General features: G+C 36.9%; 1 protein-coding gene across 6 annotated transcripts in view; it reads left to right on the top strand.

Annotated features, from left to right (window-relative positions):
* The window catches only part of LOC127643319 (active breakpoint cluster region-related protein-like), a 212,727-nt gene that overhangs the window by 81,698 nt on the left and 104,690 nt on the right, over nt 1-26,339 (top strand). For 5 of the 6 annotated variants that reach the window (XM_052126007.1, XM_052126008.1, XM_052126012.1 and 2 more), the window contains 3 exons: nt 10,548-10,646; nt 14,174-14,359; nt 26,223-26,330. In XM_052126007.1, the coding sequence (XP_051981967.1) occupies nt 10,548-10,646; nt 14,174-14,359; nt 26,223-26,330 (393 nt within the window). Of the gene's footprint in view, nt 1-4,874; nt 5,179-10,547; nt 10,647-14,173; nt 14,360-26,222; nt 26,331-26,339 lie in introns of those variants that run through there. The other variant, XM_052126010.1, reaches the window with a different exon arrangement.

The following is a 26,339-nucleotide window of genomic DNA, read 5'->3' as shown; positions in this document are numbered from 1 at the left end:
AGAGTAGTTTTTAGGAACGCTGTCTCTAACACCAGCCTTTGATGGAAATGTCAGCTCAGCTCACAATCCCTCTCAATCACTCTCAATCACTCTCTCTCTCTCTCTCTCTCTCTCTCTCTCTCTCTCTCTCATTCACACACACACACACACACACACACTCTCTCTCTCTCTCTCTCTCTCTCTCTCATTCACACACACACACACACACACACACACACACACTCTCTCTCTCTCTCTCTCTCTCTCTCTCTCTCTCTCTAACTTTATTTCTTCACTTTCAGTCAAGTGCTTTATTGACATAACAGTTTGGTTGCATTGCTAAACATTTGCATAGCTTGTAAGTTCATTCTCACCTCGTGTGTGTCAGCATGCTGAATTCAGTGTAATGCTCTTTTAACAATCAGTGGGTATGGGGCCTTTAAAAATAAAGTTGGCAGTGAAGTGTGTTTGTATGTGTATATATACACTGCCAGTCCAAACACCAACTCTTTATTAGAACAACTTTCTACATTTTAGAATAATAGTAAGGTCATCTCAAAACTAGGAAATATCACAAAAGGAAGTATATGAATTATGTTGTGACCAAAAATGTTCCAGGTTCAACACAAGTTAAGCTCACTCGACAGCATTTGTAGCATAATATTGATATTTTGACTCATTCCTCAATTTCTTTATAAAAGCACAAATCTGGGTTGAAGTGAGGCACTTACAATAGAAGTGAATTTGGGAAATTTTTAAATGTTAAAATACTCACCTTTTCAAAAGTATAGCCACTAGATGTAAGCAATATGCCAATTTTACAACTTCGTTACCAAGACAATGTCAACAAACCCTAAAATGTAAAAATGACCATTTAGACAACTTTACTGCTAAAATAATAAACAATTTTAACAGAAGAATTAATGCAAGTGCTTTTTATATTTTAAGCTTCACATTTCTGTGTTTAAACCCTCCAAATTTATCCCCATTCACTTCCATTGTGCCTCACAGTAACCTTGATTATTTTATTTATTATTTTTTTTTACAGAAAAGGAGGAATGAGTTGAAATACATTTTTGTGGTAATCGGCATTATGCCACCAATGCTGTCGATTGAGCTTAACTTGTATGAACCTGGAATATTCCTTTCAAAGTAGCCTCCATTTGCCTTGATTACAGCGCTGCACAATCTGAGCGTTTACCCGACCAACTTCAAGAGGAAGAGAGTTGAGATGCTTTACTTATTATTTCTGTTAGACATTTAGTTTAATTGGTTTTTTAATAATTAGAAAAATGAAAAAAAAAAAATGCAACTTTATTTGGTGTTTCGGAATGATATAAATTATTATTTTTTTTATCATATTTGGTGAGTAATAAGTAATTTTTTAGAGCTTTTTTTTTTTTAGAGTAAAGTTCAAATCACTGATTATTATTATTATTATTATTATTATTATTATTATTATTATTTCACTAAGCACTAAGCTTCTCAAATTTTTAGGATGTTTGTTTTGTGTGTATGACATTTGACGTCTTGATTATACTGTTTTCAATGAGTTCAGTTCCCTTTTCATGTTCCAAAAGGAAAGAAATGGAGTGAATGATATCAGTGCTTTGAGAAATGTTTCTAGAGAAACGTGTAAGGGATCTTTTGTCGTAGTGTTGATGACATCACCCATGTATGACATCTCACCCATTCACTCGGACCACCAGTGAATTTTTACACTGAAAATTCTGAATCCCACAAATATAATTTGGTGCAAACTTGACTAATGGTTTCCCTATTAATAATTTCGTTACACTCCACCCTGTAATGACTGATGTATTTGGCCATTTATGCTGGGCAATTCAGAGATTTAAATTGATATTGAGGTGTCACATATATTTGCGGCCATTATAAACATGCATGGCTATTTCCATTGTGTGACACAAATAATCTGTGTTAAAATATTGAAATTGATACTAACGTGTGTTTGAGTTTGTCCAGGCTCCAGTTTTTATGACATCATCTCCATCTAGTGGTTAAACTGATGCATGTAGCTTCATAAAATGTTCATCACCCACCTCTATACTCCATATATTTACTACATATATACTACATATATTTAATATATTTATATTTTGTCAGTATACAGGATGTGTAAACGCTATTTATACATATTTGGAGCATGACTGCAGAGAGAGTCAAGCGTGGAGAGCACACAGGCCATTTCCTGAAGAGAAATGTACTCTGTGCTGTCTCTACCTCCTCTCACTCACTTTAATTAGGTATGATCTGTTGTAGCAGGGAGAACAGAGACCATATATCACCATGACATCACTTCCCTCCCTCAGACTCCTGTTTCTGCCGAGCGGAGGCTTTTCTTTTAACACTTACCTTACTCCATCTCATGAATGGGAGAGACACTGGTGTGCCATTCATTCACATCAGATCACACAAGTGGATAGTGTCGTGCAAGCTTGTGTATTGAAATTCTGTGAGAGAAAGAGATGCCAGAGACACCAAACTTTTGTGCCATCATTCGTTGTGTCGCTCACAACTACAGTAGATCCTCTTTTGACACCAACAGGGATTTCTCATCGACTTCTGCTCATGAAGTAATCATCACTAATTATCACTGTCAAGCTTATTGATGTAATTCTCTGAAACAAGAACAAAAAGCTCATAAAGTAATTAGGGTAACCCTAATTTGTCCTGTACCTTTTGTGCTAAGGACATGACTGATACAGGAGCTGTTGAGAAGAGGAGTGATTTTAGTTTTCTAAGCGTTTAGATTTAAGATGATCTTCCAGTTGATGGGTTTTGAATGAGAAGCAGATCTGTAATTAAAATGAAATTATCAGTAGTTTTTATTTTATTTAGGCCTTTGTGTTAATGTACGGTTTCATCTGGCTTATTAGAGCTAAAGATTTAAGAGCAATGAGTTTGTGCTCCCTTCTGTTTAACCCCAATGTTGGTTATTAAATCAGTATAAAGTTTATTCAGGACTTCATTATCTCCAGAACAACACAGTCTATGCATGTGCTGTCTGTGGGTACAGCATTAAAAATAAAATAAAGGTATAAAGGCATAAGGTGACGCTTAGTCCAAACAGGCCCACGCATTGTATTCCCACATGCAGGATAGTGGGGGAGATTTAGGTTATTAATTGGTCTTATATGGCCAAGTGTATATTTAAAATATATCAAATTCAGATGTTTTGGGAATATATTTAATATTAAGAGTACATTGATTGAAAATGTTATTTTATGTCTACTATCCCCACATGAGATCAAATGGAATCTCTTATTTTCACTTATTTTGTTAAGGCAAATCCCTTATTTTGTGCTTGTTTTTCCAGACCAGGTTGCTAGATTTTTATGAGATCTGGCAACACTGCAGCTGGTACAGTGCATTCAGAAAGTATTCAGACCCCTTCATTTATTTTCACATTTTGTTATGTTGCAGCCTTATGCCAAAACGAACACTCCAATCCCCATAATTACAAATCAAAAACCACATTTTTCTTAACTTCATCCTATTTGAGTAACTCTATTATGTTATAATAGTTCCCATTAAAAAAGTGGAAAGACTGTTGTGATTTGAGAATGGATTTCATTGATGTGTTTTTTAGTTGCGTGTTATTTGGAGTGCAGGGGTTGTCAATATTTTCACATACACCGATCAGACACAACATTAAAACCACCAGCCTAATATCATGTAGGTCCCCCTCATGCCTCCAAAACAGCTCTGACCTTCGTGAGGCATGGACTCTAAAGGTGTCCTGTTGTATCTGGCACCAAGACGTTAGCAGCAGATCCTTTAAGTCCTTTAAGTTGCGAGGTGGCGCCTCCATGGATCTGACTTTTTGGTCCAGCATATCCGATAGATGCTCAATAGGATTGAATGTGGAGGCCAAATCACACCTTGAACTCAGTTGTTCTCAGTTGTGTGGCAGGGCACATTATCCTGCTGAAAGAGGCCACTGCCATCAGGGAATACCGTTGCCATGAAGGGGTGTACGTGGTCTGCAGCAATCTTTAGGTAGGTGGTACGTGTCAAAGTAATATTCACATGAATGCCAGGACCCAAGGTTTCCCAGCAGAACATTTCCCAGAGCATCACTCTGCCTCTGCCGTCCTGCCTTCTTTCTCGTGCTGCCATCTCTTCCCCAGGTAAACGCCACACAGGCACCCGGCCGTCCACATGACCTAAAAGAAAACATAATTTACAATCTTCCATTGCTCCATGGTCCAGTTCTGACGTTCACGTGCCCATTGTAGGCACTTTCTGCGTTTTCTTTTCATTTGGTATGCAGCATTGTACAAAATTTCTTCACTTGTGTTTCCGGTCTGCCCGCATTCAGATGCATTTGAATGGGAGTGAATAGAGCCCACCTTACCGCTAAATTTCACTTAGCACTCTTGGAATGCCGCTTGGCCAATCAGATTCAAGAAATGGAACAAACTGTTGTATGAAGTAAAATAGGTCCCAGATTACCCTAGTTCACCCTATATTTTGCATATCAGTCAAAAGACCCATTACAAAGCATCCATTTACCCCTGGTTGAATCCCCTTAAAGAAATTAAAGCTGCGGTTACACTTGTTGAATTTTCTTACATAGTCACTTTAATAATACTCACAATTTGAGATGAATGCACAGAGAGAGCAACATAGAGATCCTTTAAGGCCAGAGAGGAAAATGGTGGACAGACTCTCAACCAAGGGGCACCCAGAATTGACACACCAGGAAGACAGAACTGGAGCCAGGGGGAGGGACGAAAGAAGGCGTAGCCAACTCTCCACTCAAGCTTGTGTGTGAGGGAGCATGCAGAGGCGGGCCAGTTGAGGTTTGTGTGTGTGTGTGTGTGTGTGTGTGTGTGTGTGTGTGTGTGTGCATGAGAGAGAGGAAGCGAGTAGCTGTTACTGTGTTTGTGTCAGCGAGGACACATTACTGCTCCACCGAGACAGAAAGACAGAAAAACATACTCTGACAGAAGAGGCAGATTTCCACCAGAAGCACTGATGCATGCTGATGCATGCTTGTAAAAACTTGAAATGACTTCAAACAGCAATTGAAAAGAAGGGAAAGAAGAGAGGATCAGCATGGAGGAGGATGAGGTGCTGGGTCTCTTGGACAAAGTTCTGGAGGATGAAGATGTGTTTGAGTATGAAATGGACCTGGAGAGTCCATTCACACCAATGGACCACAGGATGTTTAAGGTGAGATAGGCTGAAAGACAGTGAGACAGATTGCTTCTCTCTTCCTCTACTGGGCTGCTGGCAGATATTTTGCTCTGTCTCTGTCTAAAAATAATGAGGTGGAAAGTATTGAACCTTTCTTTTTTTCCACGATGTGGTGCAAGTATTTGCTTAGTTTCTATAGTGAAGCAGGCAAGTGAGCGTGTGTGTGACTTTTGTGCTTCGTACCAGTTATGTTTAGCAACTGTGATTCTGCAAACTGTCTTGTATGCCGCTTAATGATCAATATCCTGTTTTCACAGTGTGAACACACTGGTAGAGATAACAAACCTACAGATTACACCCTACACCCTCCACATTTCACCTAGTCAAAGCAAGGGCCAGTTTTTGTAGGAAAACAGCCATCTACATCAACTGTTGCTGTGATCTTGCCTCTCAGACATAGCGTGAGCTATATGTTTGAGTTGTGATGTTTCGATTCTCTATTAGAGTGCAGATGAGCCACGTTGACTGTGCTGACTCTGACTAGCAATAAATGTACTTTATAGCTGTCATTTGCACAATCTGTGTGTACTGTAGCCGGACGCTCACATTCGGAGCCCACAGGCCATAAACACACCGGTCTAGTAAGTTAAAGGCATAGTTCACCCTGTAATTTTCTTTACTAAAAACAAACAAACAAAAAAAACTTGGCCATACACCATTGGCTGCATCTTGTAGCAGCATTGGCTGTATCTTGTACAATAGCTTTGAGTAACAACTCAAAGCTATCGTATGGCTCCAAAAGACTCTTTTCTGACATTTTTGGAGCCCTACAGGCCATGCCCTTATTCACTTTTATTGTATGGTAAAGAGCAATGTAAACATTTAGAGGGTTCAAACGACATGATAGTAAGTAAATGACAGAACCCATGGCAGAATTTCTGTTTTGGATGAGCAATTCATTTGTAATTTGTAAAATTAAAGTGTGCATTGTGGCAGATTTTGAATAATGTAGTGCCTCTGATCATGTTTAGTTTCTTTTGAGGCTTTCAGCTCATCTTCACCATTGCTGATCTGAACCATTTGAGTCATGGTTTACATGGTCATTCAAAATGGAAAATATGGCAAGCATAAACTGTCCCGTACAGCAGCTGAGTAATTAAATATGTGAATCCTGACATGTGTGTGTGTGTATATAAACATGAGCAGGAATGCATGTTACAGAATACAAATTTAGTTCTTTCCTTCGTTTGGATATTTAGGTTAAAGAGGAGCAGTTGTATGTTCACTCCACTTGACGATTACATTTTTAATAAGATCCTAACAAGGTTACTACTGCTATAGAATCCTGGAAATATCATGGATTTGTAAAATTGTGAAATGAATAAAAACTTTTTCTTTCTCTATCCCTTTTTTCCCCCAATATGGAATGCCCAATTTTCAAATGGGCTCCAAATCCTCGTGGTGGCGTAGTGACTCGCCTCAATCTGGGTGGCGGAGGACTAATCTTGGTTGCCTCCGCAACTGAGACTGTCAATCCACGCATCTTATCACGTGGCTTGAAGAGTGCGTTGCCACTTAGACATAGCGTGTGTGGAGACTTCACACCATCCACCGTGGCATCCACGCTCAACTCATCACGTGCCCCACCGAGAATGAACCACATTATAGTGACCACGATGAGGTTACCCCGTGTGACTCTACCCTCCCTAGCAACCGAGCCAATTTAATTGCTTAAGAGACCTGACTGGAGTCACTCAGCATGCTCTGGGATTCAAACTAGTGAACTCCAGGTGTGAGTTATCCAGGCCCCCAAATGAGTAAAATCTTAAGAAGACATCTCAATTTATGTAGTAAAAATAAGTTGATCTAGTTTTTGCTCTGCTTTAAAATAGGCATTGAATGGTAAGACTCTCTACTGAGAGTAGACATTTGTTCACTAATAAGTATAAGACCGATGCTATTTATATACTCCTCGACATTCACCGTGACCAAATCACTGCAATGCAAACAACATTTATATAAATTTTTATTTATTATGTTTAGTATTAAAGGAAATATTAAGAGTGGAAACGAGTGGAACAAAAGGGAGGATTGAACCAGGGTCGTTAGGACAACACTATACATTCACACCCCGAATTTACACCACACGCCACTGCAGCAACATTTATTGACTAGTTTCACGAATATTCCTGTGGGACCAGACTATTGGGATGCAAATAGCTGCACTGTCTGGCAGATGCTATTTACACCTGGGTGAAAATAGTCACTACTTATGTAGAATAGTTTATATCTGTTAATACAAATGATGATGATTTTGTAACTATACAATTAATTCTAAAGAAAAAATATGTTAACACTTTCTGTGAAGCCCATATTTATAGTGCATCGTAAAGGCATTATGAATGCATTATAATTAATTCATACACTCATACACCTTATAATATGTTACAACTTCTCATAGATAGTTGTAACTACAGTTATAATTCATTATAATATTTAACATATTTATTGTTATACCTTTTAACACAATCAACATGGGATTTGATCTGCACAAGTTGTCATGTAATATACTGTATATGTACTGTGTGTGTATATATGTGTGTTTGTTTGTTTGTATGTATGTATGTATGTATGTGTGTGTGTGTGTGTGTGTGTGTGTGTGTGTGTGTGTGTGTGTGTGTGTGTGTGTGTGTGTGTGTGTGTGTGTGTGTGTGTGTGTGTGTGTGTATATCTATTTATATATATATTATCAGCCACAACATTAAAACCACATGCCTAATATTGTGTAGTTCCCCCTCGTGCTGCCAAAACATCGCCATCCCACATCTCATAATAGCATTGTGAGAATATATTCTTCTCACCACAATTGTACAGAGTGGTTATCTGAGTTACTGTAGACTTTGTCAGTTCGAAACAGTCTGGCCATTCTCTGTTGACTCTCTCATCAACAAGACATATCCTTCCTCAGAACTGCCACTCGCTGGATGCATTTTGATTTTGGCACCATACTGGAGGTCCCAGCTTTCATTACGTAAAAGCCACTCAGTGGCACTCACAGTCTGCTATCTGCCCCTCTACATACAAAAGTTTCTGATGATGTTCAGATGTCATCCATAAGGACATTTATGTTGACTTCAGTTTTCTGTTGCACAGATGGAACTGCTGCAATGTTACAGTAACTGTATAATTGTATACAGTCACCATGTGACAGAACAATACAAAGTATTTGAGTGATATATAGTATCCCTAAAAAGTATTGGGATGCTAAAGCAAAAAAATGTTTGAATGCCATTATTCCAACAAAATATATAACAAAATTAAATATCAAACCAAGTAGCATGTAATATATTGTACATAAAGATAGCACATGGATTCTTTAAGCAAAATATTTCACAAAAATAAAGCAATAAATACACTGTTCAAAATTAAGACGCAATAGCCACATTTCCACCATCGGGCTGAACAGTTTTCACCACAAAACCGTGCCTATTTGCCTAGTTGGCGTGGTTACGGTTCCTTTTACCACTGTGGTGCGGAGAAATCAGGAGAATTTATGTAACAGATCTGTCTGTTGGAGATGCCGTGAGAGGTAAACATTGGAGAAAGCGCGCTATGGAGGATGAACACATTCCAGTTTTGAGGACTGCTTTTCCCCCTGGTTTATCATGCTAATACACAAGAATGACACGTGTCATATCACAAAAAGGAAAGCAAAGATAAAATGACAAGAGGTTTACCATCATTTGCTGAGGGCTTTTGTATGCTGATGGAAACTAACATGAAGAAAGTATATGACATGACTTTATAAGAATATATTGATGTATTTTGAGTTTTAATAAGCTAGTAATCTACTTCCCTGATTAAAAGGCATGTTTCTAAATAAATAGGCTACAATACTAGTTAAACCATTATCATACAATAATGAAGCGCACTGTTATTAGCTTTCACTAAACTAGAAATAACTAAAAACGCTAGTAAAGTTTCCTTGACGTTGGCAAATTGACCATTGTGAGTCGACATGTACTAAAGCCATTCCACTAGCATGGTTGAGAACAGTTTAGTATGGTTCGTTAACCGTGCCGAGAATTCTGGGTGGAGAATGATTAATTATCGTGCCGTGCTGAACCATGCTTAAGTGGAAATGCTACTGTAACCATTCTGTACTGTGCTCTGAACCAATAGGCTCGATGGTTGAAAAGTGTCTTTTATGTCAAATGTGTTGAACTACACCTGCGGTTAATCTTCACAAAGAATTACCTTGACCTATTGGTTAAACTTATTGTAAAAATAGCAAAGAAAAGTGATCTAGCATCATTTGTTTGCATATGCCATTTGGTTTGCTAATGCAAATACATTTGTACATTTTTAAGTGTTATTTAAGAGTCCAAATACTTTGTCTCAACATGCATCATGGGTCTGAATCAGTGTGAGACAGGCGGCAAAGCCAAACTTCACTTCAGTCTCAACCGTATTAATTTAGATTTATATATTTGTTCCGTGTATCTCACAGAATAAATCTATTACAAAACATCCCGTGAGAACTAGTGCTTTGTCTGGACAAAGCAGTGACTTTGAGTGAATTATAAGGTCATTGGTGGCTATTTGGCCGTTCTCGTTTGAAAGAATTAGTCATAAGGGTGGTACTTCCTGTCTTTTCATATAGAACTGATGTGTATTCCTTTATGTAATCAACTTCACTAGAGAGCTTCATGGAGGCAGTCTTGTTTTGACTTATCCTCATGTGTTTCTGGTGGTTTTGAGGATCAGACGCAGTTGGGATATTTACACATTCAGTAATTGTTCTAAATACAGCTTTAATGAAGCCATGTAATAAAGAAGGGTCTGGAAAAGTGCTTTTGTAAATGGAAAGAGTGTGTTGACCTTTTCGGTTTGTCTCTCACTTTCTCTCTAAGGCTCAGAGTGTAGTTAGAAAGTCTGTCAATGCCTCTGTTTCAACCCACACATGCACAGTCTGAACACTGTGCCTGGACAGTTGAATGAACAGGGTGTGTCTTTACCTGAGAAATTTCACACACACACACACACACACACACACACACACACACACACACACACACACACACACACACACACACACACACACACACACACACACACACACACACACACCTTAAATACAGAGAGAGATAGCCACAAAGACGAATAGTAGTTTGATTGAAGAGCTAAAAGCAGGCTTTGATGACATCTCAATAATTACTAGTGTTGTGTGATGATATACATTAGTTCTCACCTAGCTCATACTGCAGCTGGAGTTCCTTATTTCTCACTTTTAAATATAATAATGTGAAATTAAAGAGAGCATGGTCTTTTCTTTATATACTGTGTCTTCAGTGGTGGTTATTTGTGTTCAGATTCACTGATTTGTATGTTTTTCTGTGTTTCAGGGAGACTCAGAGAAAGGCCTAGAGATGAAGAAACTGGTGCTGTCTGGTTTCCTGGCCAGTGAAGAGATCTATATTAATCAGCTTGAGACTTTGCTACTGGTGTGTACTGCAGCCACAAATCTCACACTTTAAATGAAACTTACTATGGGCAGGGCCCTTTGTTAAAGGGACATATTCTACACTTGAATCATTTTTTTTCCCATGATGTTAACTTAGAGTATAAGTTTAGTTAAGGTTTCTTGCACCAAAAATGTTTCATTTACACAATTACTCTTGCAAAAACTGCTTATTTGCAGCAAACTTGCCATTAATTTATTGAGAATGTACTACAAACAAAGCAGTTTGCCACAAATGGTTTAAAAGTTGTTCACCTGTAATAGTGAACTTCCGGAAAATCTTGAGCAATTTGGACCGTTTATCAGAAATCGGAATGGCATAATACCATTCTTCTCCACCAGTACAATTTCTACTGTACATAGGGATGGCAGAAATAGTAATGGTATGATTGTACGGTAGTATGCCATTACAAACTCAGCTCTGGTCACTACTGGCAACAGTTATGGCAAACATGTGGCAACTATGGATAATTAATAACTACTGCAAAACATTTCATCGAAGTGTTATGTGATTATTCATATTATTTAAAAATTATTTAAAATCAAGGTCAAGCTAACTGGCATGTGAAAATGACCAGATGTGTGCCACAGGAGTTTGCTAGAACACGATATTTTTTTTGTTTGTTACCTTTTCTGTCCTCTTTGTGACCATTTTTTTCAGCATTATTTCAGTAAATGGGCTTGGAGAGGGAGTAGATTGAAAAATTTTATTTCAAAAGAGCTAGATAAAAATGGTCCCTTAAAGGAATATTCCTGGTTCAGTGCAAGTTAAGCTTTTTCATACAGTGGCAATGTTTCACAGCAGTCAAGATTCACTTAGGTGTGTCATTATTACCTTGATTTTGGCATTATTTCTAATCGCAGTCTAATGGTAATTAAATCAACAGTGGGTTTCTAGGTTCACTGAGAGCAAAAATAAAACCGCTTTGCTGAATAAAGGCTTTCTTTCACTCTCCAGCCTCTGAGCTGACCAAACCAGTAACCAGCACACACTGAAATCTATTGTTAGTCATTTTTAGTATGCTTGTTAGACTGTATGGATAACACATTTGGTGTGTTCAAAACAAACTTATTGTGTATGTATACATTTATACATGTGTATATATATACTGGTGGCCAAAAGTTTGGAATAATGTACAGATTTTGCACTTGTGAAAATACATTTTTACTTTTATTCACCAAAGTGGCATTCAACTGATCACAATGTATAGTTAGGACATTAATAACATTAAAATTACTATTACAATTTGAAAAGAATATTCAGAACATCTTAAACTTCAAAGAGTTCTCATCAAAAAATCCTCCATGTGCAGCAATGACAGCTTTGCAGATTCTTGGCATTTCACCCCACGCTTCCTGTCGGACATGTCTCACGCACCTTACAGTCTATCTGATCCCACAAAAGCTCAATGGGGTTAAGATCCATAACACTCTTTTCCAATTATCTGTTGTCCAATGTCTGTGTTTCTTTGCCCACTCAAACCTTTTCTTTTTGTATTTCTGTCTCAAAAGTGGCTTTTTCTTTGCAATTCTTCCCATAAGTCCTGCACCCCTGAGTCTTCTCTTTACTGTTGTACATGAAACTGGTGTTGAGCAGGTAGAATTCAATGAAGTTGTCAGCTGAGGACATGTGAGGCGTCTATTTCTCAAACTAGAGACTCTGATTTATTTATCCTCTTGTTTAGTTGTACATCTGACCTTCCACATCTCTTTCTGTGCTTGTTAGAGTCAGTTGTCCTTTTTATTTGAAGACTGTACTGTACACCTTTGTATGAAATCTTCTGTTTTTTGGCAATTTCAAGCATTTGTATTTTTGACCTAATATTGACCTTAAGACATGCCAGTTTATTACATACTGTGGCAACTCAAAAACAAACACAAAGACAATGTTAAGCTTTAATGAACCAAATAGATTTCAGCTGTGTTTGATATAATGGCAAGTGATTTTCTAAAACCAAATCAGCAATTTAGCACGATTACTCATGAGTAAGTGTTGGAGTGATGGCTGCTGGAAATGAGGATTGTCTAGATTTGATCAAAAATGCCTTTTTTTTTTCAAATAGTGATGATGCTGTTTTTTTACATCAGTCCTGACTAGGGTTGCAATGGTATGAGATTTTCACGGTACGAAAACATCTCAGAAAATATCACTGTATCATGGTATTACACAATTATTATTATTATTTTGGTTGAGCAAAAACTTTATTATAATTGAAACTTGAAATTATTTTTTAATGGAAGTATGTGTAAAAAAGTGTCCCTTTTGAAAATAAATAAATAAGAAAGTTAATAGAATTATAATTATAAACCAAATTATAAACATACACAAATATGTTTATATCAACAGTGGCAACTGTAGTTAAAGTTTCAAGATGTGTTTCAGCTAGTATTTATTTTTCATAAATACATTAATTTATTATTATTATTGGGTATTACTATTATTTAAGACTAGCTACACTGTCCTAACCATGGTAATGAGGAGCCTTTCCTCCTGTGTATATGTATGTTCAGTTTTCTATTAATTTTATTTTCAAAAGAGAGACATTTTACACATAAATGGTTTCATATTTCAATTATAATAAAGTGTTTGTTCAGCCAAAAAAAAAAAACTTCTGTTTTCACACTTTTAAGGGTCATTGTAACTGATAATAATAATAATTGTGTAAATCCATATACTGTGAAACCGTGAGTTTTCCTGAGATTTATACGTGTGTGTGTGTGTATATATATATAAATAATCACAATATCCAATTGCATCGGCAACCCCTGGCTGAGGGATCGGTGAATATTCTTGCTTTAGTGATTTTTGCATAGAATATTAATTTATTTATAAAACGAAAAACTGAAATCAAATACATTTCTAAATAAAAATTGCACTCCTAATAAAATGAAAAATATATATATTTTTTTAAATGTATTTATGCATTTGGCAGACGCTTTTATCCAAAGCGACTTACAGTGCACTTATTACAGGGACAATCCCCCCAGAGCAACCTGGAGTTAAGTGCCTTGCTCAAGGACACAATGGTGGTGCTGTGGGGTTCGAACCAGCGACCTTCTGATTAACAGCCCTGTGCTTTAGCCACTACACCACCACCACCCTATAGTATAAAATACATGGAGTTACATCCATGTCTTTTAGTCTTCCATGTGCTGTATGTACAGCATGTGTCCATCTTCACTTAAAAAGTAGCAGCTTAGACTCTTCTGCAGATATGGCTCAGGTCCCTCCTTTAATTTATGTCTATGTTGTTGTTGTTGTTGTTTTGCCATTTTATCGCCCACCAGGCTAAAATCATAAGTTGTACAAAAAAATATTGTAAGGATTGCTTAGAAGGCAATTGGACACACCTCCTACAAGCAGCACAATTAGAGCTATTCTTATTAGGCATTCTGATTGAAAGTATACTTATTTTGACTCTCTATCCCTTGTTCATGTCATGCTTGATTCAAAACTCTCTTTATAGAAACACAGACTGTTGCAGTAAAATGGTTCTCTCTCTCTCTCAGCCTATGAAGCCTCTGAAGGCCACAGCCACCACATCAAAGCCAGTGCTGACCCTGGAGCAGATTGACACTATTTTCTTTATGATTCAAGACATCTTTGAGATCCATAAGGAGTTTTATGACGCTCTCTCTCCCAACATTCAGCAGTGGGATGAGAAGGTCACTGTCGGACACCTCTTCCAGAAACTGGTGAGTCCACCTGTCACAACGTGTACTGCCAAAAGCACTGTTTAAAGGCCCTAGATTTTGAATGTTAGGATGTCTCTCTTTTTGTCCGCCTTGCATAAACAGTGGATTTCAAGTTCTCTATCTAGACAGTTAAGGTGTAGTTCTGGACTAAATTAAACCAGCCATAAATATTTCTATAACAGTATTTTTACAATATATTTAACAATATATTTGTATTAAATTAAGGTGTTTTTTTCTTGCATATTACTGATAAACATTGCAGGTTGATGTTTCCATTGCATTGTCGCAGAAAATATGTTAAGCCAGTCTGTAGAAAAACATTGAGACCCACCCATCATGATTTTGTTATGTTATGTATTCATTTTGGTTGCTTAATGTAAGGAATATTCCACAAAATATGTCGCCACGAGTTTTTGAGAGAATAAAAAAGCCAGAAGATGTGCAACCTGCAACCTTTTTTTTTACTATACTGTTTGTAGGTCTTGGTTTGAATCGTTCTGGTCACTTACTGTACATCAACGAGCATCTGACTATCATTCTTACAACTACATTTAAACCATGTTGTAATGTTGTACTTCCTCATAAATAATCTGATGCTTGGCAAATGGTCATTTTGGACCTTGGTTTTGTCTTTGACACTTGCCTCAGTAATGGAGAATCGTCTCTCTGTGTTGATGTTTGTTTTCTTTGATTCAAGTTCAAAATGAACACAAAAACAGACTGTGTAAATACATTTGATAACAATCATCTTTCTCTGTGATGAAGAGCATAGGGACACAGGAGCTGAAAAAAACCCCCAAATTATACAGAGAGGAGAAGGAAAATGAAAGAAAGGGAGTGCAGCACATTCCGAGATAATGCCTCAGAATGCAGAGTCTGTTCAATGGATTGCTATTAAAGAAAATGAACTCCTCTCTATTAGGCCTGTGTGTGAGAGAGTCTCATTGACGGGTTTTAGACTGAGTGCAGATCTGCAGTTAAGTTCCCTCATGGTGCTGTTCTACTCTCTTAATGAATGTTCTAGCTCTGCTTCATTTCTGTATAAGTCATTTGATGCAAATTAAATCATAATATTAAGGATGCGCCAATATTACATTTTTTGGCCGATACTGATTTTAACAAAAAACTTCAGTAAATGCCGATACCAATATTATGCCACTTACCTTATTTTGTCATCAGGTCATTGTTTTGCTCAGGAATTATGCTTTAAAAATGTACAGAGGTACAAAAGCTTTTTTTATTGTTCTAACAATAAATAATTTCCAATAAACTTGGATTGGATCTGTTAAACACATGACAGGCCACATTTTGAAAGAGAGCAAGCCACAGTTTTTTTTTTTTTTTTTTTATAAAATAACTAAATATCATAACATGATGATTGATGTGAAAAAAAAAAAATATTTTGTATTTTTTGCACTTTAGTTTTTGCTGTTCAAAACAACAAAACTCACATTTTACATGTATGTACTGTATATGATAGAATATTACAAATGCAGATTATGCATGGAAATGTCAGCCACATCATGGAAAAATAAAAAGTTATAACAAAAGCTAGATAAAACAAACCGTCTCGGTGTAACGGATAATGGATATTGCCATCCAGACCGGTACAGAACGCTGAATGAAGCACTGAAATGCATACAACATTTTTAAATGCAGCCTTTTACAGTTTAGACCAGGGGTGTCAAACTCAATTTCAGTCTGGGCCACTTCAGCATTATATATGCCCTCAAAGGGCCGGTTGAAAATCTGATTTGGTAGCAACCATGCAATATCCAATAATATTGCATATTTTGTGCATTTAATATGCACATTTGTCAATAAAGCATTGAATTTGAAGTTGGGATTTATATGTAAATTATTATATTTACAGTAACATCTGTTAGAAAATTAATGCCTAACCTGTATAGGGCTAAATTAAAATATTTTGACAGAGCAACTAAAATGGGTCTCCTCTATATATGGGTCTTTCATCAGGCTCCTACTTATTAAAGTACAGTCATCAAAGCAACTGCAAGATTTTTTCTCTCTTCCAAATACATGTTTTAAGTGTTTATTGTGCACACCTTCCGCTTTTTACGTGTCAAACTCGTAAAATCGCCCCTCTGTGACGCTTTCTGGAACACTTGTCATGTGGAGGGCAATTTGGCGCTTGACGCTGGGTTCAGCCTCCAGAACCAAATTAAAACTGCATGAGAAGTCGTCTGTCAGAGGCAAAGACGCAAAATCTAGTGACAATTGCCTCCGCATCAGTCTCCCTTGATCTGTTTGATTACGCACAGGCGAGTTTAAGTCGATGCGGACCAGGAGGAAGGTTTGAGATGTCGATTAAGTTCTGTTCAGCTCACTTTTTACATGTTTTGTTCGTATTTTAATTGTATTTGTTTTTTGTAATATTGTGTTGTTCATATGTCATGTTTTAGTGACCTCCGCTGTCACTGCGGGGGGAAAAACATTAATCTGCTTCCTGTGGTGTCTCTGTTGTTCATCTGTTCTCTTCATAAATTAATAAATGCATAATCTGCTATATGCTCGTCCTGTAAGTTCATGATTAAAAATGAAAATGTGAATGAAAATAAAAGCTATTAAATGACAATTTCATATTTTTTTGTTTTTAAGTAAACACACTACTAAGATGGACAGAAAACATGGACAAGTTATTGAAAAGGAAAAATATTGATGATGGTTAGCCTATATGGGATAGTTGTTTGCCGTAGAATTTTTTATTAATAAAAAGTGTGCCGTTAGGAAACACTGCTTTAACATGGTTTTAACATTAATACATTTGAAGTTTTGCATTAGAATTCAAACTTATAACGCTTGACACAAGCGCTGTTTATAATAGTCTGCACGGCATGTTGAGTCCAGGAAAAATGCATATGCCCTGTGCTCACGCACCTCTTTGCATTTTTTTTCCATTGATCCAGGCAGCAGTTAGCGCTAATTATGTGCGCTATACGGTTTAGGGTAGTAGGCGAATGAACGCACCTTCTCTGCGCTCACGCTGCATGACCAGAGCTGATAGTTGTTCTGGGTAGCGCTGCTTTTTTTTTTTAGCTTTTGGAGAAAGTAAAATGCGCTCCAGGTGAAGGCTCATTAATATTCATGAAGAAAGAGCTAACTGATTGGTCAGTGAGACGTTCCATTTACCTTCCATCATACATTTTAGAAATCAGCTCACGGGCCCCATGAAATAATGTGGTGGGCCGGTTTTGGGTTTGAGTTTGACACCTGTGGACTATACCAAAACCATTTAATGCAAGACCACATTGTAGGACTGCTCGATTATGGCAGAAATCATAATTGCGATTATTTTTGGTCAATATTGAGATCATGATTATTTAACACGATTACTCATTGACTATCAAGAATTCAAGGAAACATCCTTTACTGTATGATTATAATATATTAATACTTTTAAAAGCTGCTTAAGTTACTCAGTCAAGAGTATTGAATGTTTTCTCGTTTTCTTGTTCTGGTTGTTTGATTATTATAATGACACACTAGACAGCAGCAGGTCTGTTAGCTTACATCTATACTTACAAATCCGACATTTTATTACAAATCTGCTTTTTCCTCTGCTGTTTACGTTCACTTTAGACATCACTCTTAGTGTTTACATGAATGCCTCACCAAGATGGGCATTTTGGTGGAATGTGTTTGACCGTTCAGGTGCGCATTAGCCTGAGCATTTTGGGAACAAGCGCATGTTCAGCACACACACATATGTCAGCTCTCAATTAAATAGGGCGCAGCTGTTACTAGATCGCTAGCGAATTCTAAAATTACTTTCAACAGCAGAATAAGAATATGAACTTTCTAATAAGTGACACAGGCCTAGCATATCACTAATATTTTAATTATTGGCATTTTAATCAGTCTGCTTGTGAGGTCAGGCAATTAAATGAAAAAGGGTTAATATCGAGCCCTGATTAAATATTGCATGCAACATTATTTTTTTTTCCCTGCAGTATAGATCCTAAAGTAAATGTATGTTGTTTTAAATACATTTTAGAAATTATTTTGAAAACAAGCCAAAAAAGACTAATCAAAAACACATTTTGTTCAAGTGTATAGTGGGCTAAGACTACACTCTCTCACCTTTATGTTTACTTCAATCCATCTTTAACTCACAAAAAACAAACTCTCTCTTCTTAATAGAGCATAAAAAACATATTCGACTTGATTTGACGACAAAATCTCAATGTTCTTTCTTTGCATTGTCAAACAAGCAAGTGATAGTCAGCGCTGAAGCATTTTACCAATCAGAAATTAGCATATTTAATTCTGATTCAAAGTAATGGCCAGCATCATCCAATCACTGCCAACAATGTTAAAATACAATTTTGCATTATACATTCTAAATCTATGTACTGATTATCATTGCCCCATGTCTGCCAAACATGTTGAGTAGTACAAACATCCCCTGCAGCCTGAAACTGAACTTTTGGTCGGATGTTAGGAGTGAATGCACTTAGCTGCATTGAAAGATGCTCCCTATTTAGTGAATGACTTGATTTCCAGTGAGCTGTCTGTCTGCACTGGTCCCAGAGCAGTTTGAAATGCACATTATTTATCATCCTAACTCCACATAAAGCCTCTGAAAGCAACATTTTTCATCTTTTGGAAGAACCTATTTATAATCAATGTGGTAATGCACAATAAATGTAGGATTTCATGGGGAACAAAAAGGTCCATAGTCCTCATAAGTAGTCATTGTGTTTAACAGCATGCCGTTTTACTATAAATCACAAAATGTTTCAAAATGGGATATTGGATGAAACTAGAGTCTCTTGTCTTTTGACTCGGTGCATTTCTACACAGTATTGTTTTTGTAATTCTGTATTGTTTTTATAAGCATTCCAACTTTGTTCCAATGTATTAGTGGATGTTATGCAAGTATCTTGTGGAGTTATATTGATATTTATCAGGGTGTTGGTGAAATTTGTATATCTTTGATTTATTTATTTTTTAACCAAAGTAACCAAATTTGGGCCTAGCTAAAATAATATGATAACATGTCAAAAACAAAAGCAGAAAAATGCTTGTTAAAAATCTAAAGGCATGTTTTATTCTGACTGCTTTTTACTAAATTCATTTAATAATTATTTGTTTTTGTTTTTTAATAAAAAAAAAAAAAGCTAAATCGCTGTTTTTAACTGATATATTGAAGAAATTGCTTGTAAGAAGTGGTTCACAAAAAAAGGAATTCCAATTTAGACTGATTTGTGAGCCTTTTCTGTCTGATTTACAAACCATTTTGACCAGTTCTTTGAAAAGAACCAATTGAAAAGAAAGATTTGTCTGTGAATTGGAAAACAGGAGCAGCCACAAAATTAACAAACTTTTAAACTTTTGAACTCTCAAACTAATTTGAAAACTTTTACATTGACAGCTACAAAATATTGTTAATCAAAATGATATCATATTAAATTACATTATATCATATTTATTGTATTATATTTTATTTATTTATTCCTTTCCTTTGTTTTATTTATTTATGTTTAAAAATTCAATACTAAAATTCCTATGCATTATTGCTCATCATTACATGTTACAGTTCATTTACCTGCTGTACTAAACAATATGGCAGGAGGTTATGAAACACACACACACACACACATTTAGTAAAACATTGTCACAGTCCTTGAGTAGCAGATGGAGTAATTACTGCCTCCCCACTGTTTTCGAAATGTAGTACACAGTAATACAAGCATGAAATACAAAACAAGAGTAAACATAGAGCGAAAAATATTCAGTTTTGGGGCAGAAGGAAAGGTTTGGGTTGATCAGTCCCAGACGGAGTGGATTGGAGGCAGAGTTTCACTTTATTAGTCAACTCTCTCTCTCTCACCCACTCACTCTCTCTGCCCTTCTCTTCTCGCTAATGTTTCTTCTTTCACCCCTGTCTCTCTGACGTGCGTGCGTGTATCAGTACTTGTTTGTGGATGCACTTGGTGACAAGTCCGAGAGTTTGATGCAGGGTTGCTAGGCGACAACAGCATATCCATGTGATGCGTTGTGTCCTGAGCGTCTCCAGAGCAGCTGGAGAGAGAATGAGTCTGCTCATGCTGTTCCCAACTCGGGGCACACATGATAATACAGCAATCCATAATCTTACAGAAGTCAAGAAATCATAAAATAATCAAGAGAGAGAATGGTATAGATTGATCATAACAGACTTTGAGAAAAACAAAGCAGAGGAGAGTTCAAATCACAGTTTGAATGACAATGCTTTAGAAGAAGTCTGGGTGAAGGTTTTGAACTTTTTTGAAGCACTGCCAAGGCATCATTCAGAGTACGAGAACACAAACACGTCCACACCAACAGTGCCACCAGCCCTCAGGATCAAGTTAAGGAACCAAATCACTCGTAAAACTGTTGTCAGCTCATAGACCTCATTTACAAAGGTATTAAAGAAAACGTTCACTCAAACGTTCTGTCATTATTAACTCAACCTCGTGTCACTCCAAACCCATATGACTTTCCTTTTTTCCACTTGAACAAAAAAGGAGAAATTTGAAGAATTTCAAACAGGTTGTCGAGCTCCAAAAAGGGGCCAAGAAATACCATTATATTACTATAATAGTTGATACTACTTGTGTATTGTATTTTAATTCATCTGATGCCATACAGTAATTTTATTTGATGAAAGACCAAAGTCGGATCCACTCACAAATCAAAACATTAAAATTTATACAGCTCAAATCAAAGACCCAAATCAAAAACTGTGACTACAGCACAGGTTGGAACGAAGTAACATCAAACGTCATTGGTTCATGCCTGTATCATGAACAAATGTCATGTTGAATGTCAAAACTGTGCCTAATTTACCATATTTGATATGGACGCTGCCATTGGGAACAACGATTTGCTTCGATAGTAATTAACAACTTACATTTTGGTCTGTCCATCACAGAATTGATTGATAGAATTGTCATTTCATACACTTTAAACACAAATAGTTTGGAATAATGTACAGATTTTGCTGTTTTGGAAGGAAATTGGTACTTTAATTCACCAAAGTGGAATTCAACTGATCACAAATTATAGTCAGGACATTACCGATTAAAAAAAACCCAGCACCATCACTATTTGAAAAAAGTCATTTTTTATAAAATCTAGACAGGCCCCATTTCCAAAAATGATCAAACGATCTTACATGAACAAGTTATCCATTGAAGATCTTACGGGATGAATGGTCTCCTGTCTCGCCACCAAAGGGCTTCCTGAACAGAGTAACTTGATCGATTTAAATCAGCTGTTAATAAGTTTGAATATTGAATATGCCATATTATTTACTGTACATTAACTAATTATTTAAGCACTAATTTAGCAATAATTAAATTTATTCTATACCATAGATATCAATTTACACAAAGTTTAATTTGCCTTACATTAACAAACATTATTACAGTATAAAATACAATACAATATAATGCTTAAAAGATCCTTAAAACAAACTGGAGCGCAGCTCGTATCCACGATTGAAATCTGCTTAATTTGTGACGTCACAGTAATTAAACATTTTAATCAACATTAATAATCGTGATTACAATTTCAAGAGCAATAATCGGCAATTATAATTTTTGCTATAATCGTGCATCCCTAGGTCGGGGTTAACCTTATGAGAATGACTCCCCACATGCTGTGCAGCATTAGTGGTCTCTTCGCTGCATTGTCCGAGAGTGTTTGATTTGAAAGAATGTCCCGTACAGCTGAGATGATGCGAGTGAGAAACAAAACTGTCATTAACGGTGCTAAAATATATATGTAAAATATATTTCTTTCACTTAAAGTTTCTGTCAGCCTCTGGCTACATATGATTACGGATGTTTGAGGGGTCTCCGTTTGTCTTGCAAGCGTTCCAGGTAAACTTTATTTTCAGAATTTTCGATTAATTTCAAATACAGTATATTTGGCCTTTATACAGGCTACAATGGAAAGCTAATGACTTTAATTTAATTTTGGTTTGTATACAGATTACTAGACCCTCCTGATATTGTCATGTATAGAACAAGTGCCAAATTCCTGAGGCTGAAGAAGGTCAGGATATGGTGAAATTCCTGGACGGGCTCTTTCCGAGTCTGCTCGACATAACAGGCCATAAGTGGAAATTGAGCGAGCTCACAGGGTTCAGTATCGACGATCCGCTGAGGGAGATCAATTCTGGCCAAAGTTCTGAGGTCATCCTATAAAGATCTTGTGTTACGCAAGGCAAGGTTTAAAGGCAGTATTTTCTTGTTCCCAGGCTTCGTGAATTCGAAAAGAGAGAAACGTGATCGATTCAAGGAATGCAAGAAACTCTTGCATCAACTGAAGCTCACTTTTGCACTGATGTTCCTGGCCAAATTTAAAATAGATACAAAGGATGTCAGCAAAATATTTGCATGCCCACAGCAAGCGATGTCCTTCATAAAGTCAATGGAATGAGTAAGCCATTGTGTGATACTCTCGATGCAGCCGAGTGGCCCTGACTCACTTTACATTCATTTGACTGTCCGAGGAAACTGAGCGCCTTTTTGTTTCTTTTTGTGCTGGTTCCACCTAGCGGCTGGAGTTTTTTTTGTGGAATAACACTCCTTCGGGACAGTTTGTGGATAAATCTGCACATTCTTTATACTAATGCCTCCTATTGGATGGAGTCTGTTTTGTGGAATATTTCTTGCAAAATATTGGAGTGATTAGGGCATTTGTTGCACTCATGTAACACACATAACATTCGTTTGACTGCCCAAGGAAACTGAAAGGCCTTTTTTTTTTTTTTCGCTGGTTCCGCTAGCAGCTGGTGCTTGTTTTGTGGAGGAACACTCCTTTGGGACAGTTATGTGGATTAATCTACACGTTTTGTGTTTCTTCTGCCTATTGGCTGGAGTTTGTTTTATAGAATATTTTCTGTTGTGTAATTCTGTCTCACAAAATTTGTGTAGAAGCACCGTACTTGAGCAATCCCACGGCAAAGATGTCACGGGGCTCTCGTAGACGTATATGGACTGTTAGAGTTTAGAGGGATTGACGGCGGTTGGCTCTGTGATGCTCGGGGTTAATGCGCACATTTTTCTTTTTTCTGTTCGGTGTTTGATTGTTGCACCAATGTTGGAATGTGGTCTTTATAATTTTTTTTGACACAATCTATTTATTCTAATATGTCAAAATGTCAAATGTTAATATGAGTGGATTGTCTCTCTCCATGTGGAATGTGAATGGGTTGGTACACCCCATAAAAAGAAGGAAGGTTATATATTTTCTTAAATGTAAGAAATATGATAGTGTTTCTTTCCCTGCAGGAAGCTGAAAAATCTGGGAAGATATGGGGTGGACATTTTTTTTTAGTGCTGGCTCAAGTAAGAACAGGTGGAGTCATTACACTGATAAATAAGAATCTACATTTCAAATGTCTCAAACAGATTAAAGATAAATTAGGAAGAGTCATTATTGTTTAACTTCTATTCAGGGCTAAAGTCTTATTTTGGCTAATATTTACGCACCTAACAATGACTATCAGGGCTTTTCTGTTGATCTTGAAGGGATGTTGCTGCTGGCACCCCTCATGGTATAATATTGGAAGGAGACTTTAATCTATTGATGGACTCAATCCTTGATTATAGTGAATCAAAATTTAGAGCAACAGTGATGCTTAAAATCTTAGTCTTACAGATATTTGGAGACTTTTGAACCCATCTGGTTGGGACAATAATTTTTTTTCATCAGTCCATAAGATTTATTCTAGAATTTATTATTTTTTTATTATATCTAAGTCTATCTATAACCTCATTTCATCAGTTGCTGATTGCTCAGTTCGAAACATCTTAGTCTCAGATTACGCCCTGGTGAGTTTAAAGGTGTTGCCACATACAGAGGAAAAAAAAATCATATAGTTGGCGCTTTATTGTTTCCCATTTGCAAAATCCTGAATTTCAACAAATGTTAAAGACCGAAATTAATGTTTATATGGAGACCAACTGGTCCTCAGTATCCTCTCTGGGTGTGTCTTAGGAGGTACTTAAGGTGGTTCTTAGGGGTCTGATCATACAGTATGCCTTATTCATCAAAAAATAAAAAAAACGAGAACTCGCGGAGTTGGAAGGGAATATTAATAGTGCCGAGGCAGAGCTGCAGTGCCGAATGTCATCTGATAGCCTCAGAAAATTGACCCAATTGAAATACAGATATAAAACTATTTTGTTGCGGAAGGTGGAGTTTTGGCTATTCAGGGCAAGACAGTCATCCTTTGAGTTGGGGGACAAAGCAGGAAAACCTCTGGCTATATATATATGTAAAGCAGAGTGAGTCTTTTCTAGTATTCCTTCAGTGAAATCTGCTGGTGGTGAAATTTTTACCTCGGCCATTGATAGTAATAATGCTTATAAAGAATTCTATCTTGGTCTCTATAGTTCAACGTTTTCGTCTACTGATGAAGATATTAGAAACTTTGTGGAACAATTAGAACTTCTTAAACTGACGACTGAGCAAAACATTTTTCTTGATTCTGAGATAGCATTGGATGAGCTTGGTGAGGTAATTAAGGCCTTGTCTACAGGCAAGGTTCCAGGGCCAGAAGGCTTTGATGCTGAGTTTTTTTAGATCTTATGCTACAGGACTGGCTCCACTTTTGCTAGAAATTTATACGGAATAATTAAGGAATGGAAAGTTTCTACCATTCATGGCACAAGCCCGGATCAGTCTGATTCTTAAAAAGGACAAGCGAGTTTATGAGTTACCGTCCAATTTCCCGGATCCAGCTAGACATAAAAATATTTAAATAAAAGTAAAGTGATGACATCTCTTATACATATAGATCAGGTGGGGATTATTCTGGGCTGAAGCTCTTCTGATAACATTAGGCGTTTCATCAATATCATGTAGTCAGTAGCGAATGATCAGACTCAAGTTGCTGCCATCTCACTTGACACCGAAAAGGTGTTTGATATTGTAGAATGGGATTATCTTTTTTAAGATTTTGGAAATATATGGGTTCAGTAATACTTTTATTGGAAGGATTACATTTCTTTATAGACACCCAGTAGCGGAGGTACAAACAAATGTATTAATTTCAGATTACAGATTATTTTACTCTGGATAGGGGAACCCGGCAGGGGTTCCTTTTTCCCCATTATTGTTCTGTCTTACCCTGGAACAATTAGCAGCCGCAATAAGAAAGGATGATGATTTTCCAGGGGTAGTGGCAGGAGGTATGGCGTATAAGCTTTTGCTATACATAGATGATATTTTATTATTTGTCTTCGACCCCACTAGATCTATGCCTTATTACTTTTCAAAATTCTCAGGATACAGAGTCAACTGGTCTAAATCCGAAGCTTTGGCTCTGACAGCGTACTGCCCAGTAACTGCTTTTTAGCCAGGTTCCTTCCAGTGGCTCAAACAGGGCTTTAAGTATTTGTGCATTTTATTCCCAGAAAATTTGTGTGATTTAGTTAGTTAATTTTGGGGTGGTCATTAATATAGGGGATAGACATTTAAAAAGGGTCCTAGCCGGAGTTATGATCGGCAGACAGATCATTCTCAGGGGATGTAATTCGGCTGGAGAACTTCAGGAGTGGTGCAAAGAGTTGGGCGGGGTGCCGGCATTCGAGGAGGTAATATATAGAAGGCTGGGAAAATGGGATTTGTTTAACTGGAAGTGGGGTAGATAATTGGCTTTTTTGGAGGGTTCTCGGGGAGGGGTAGTGGAGAGGGATTTGTAGTTTAAATGTGTATGTCCATTCTTATGGTTTTTTGAAAGTATACTTTTTATGTTAATTTGAATCCTTATTTTATGTTTTGTTTATATATTTACATTTTTTATTTATTTAATAAATATTTTAACAAAAAAATCAAAACATCTGTCTTTTTCTTTTCTCAGGCCAGTCAGCTTGGTGTGTACAAAGCCTTTGTTGACAACTATAAAGTTGCAGTGGAGACGGCAGAGAAATGCAGCCAGGCTAACATCCAGTTTCAGAAGATCTCTGAGGTGAGTTCA

Source organism: Xyrauchen texanus, chromosome 4, assembly GCF_025860055.1.
Source record: "Xyrauchen texanus isolate HMW12.3.18 chromosome 4, RBS_HiC_50CHRs, whole genome shotgun sequence".
NCBI lineage: Eukaryota > Metazoa > Chordata > Actinopteri > Cypriniformes > Catostomidae > Xyrauchen > Xyrauchen texanus.
The sequence above is the reverse complement of the archived record's forward strand: the minus strand, read 5'-3'. Positions and strand labels throughout refer to the sequence as shown.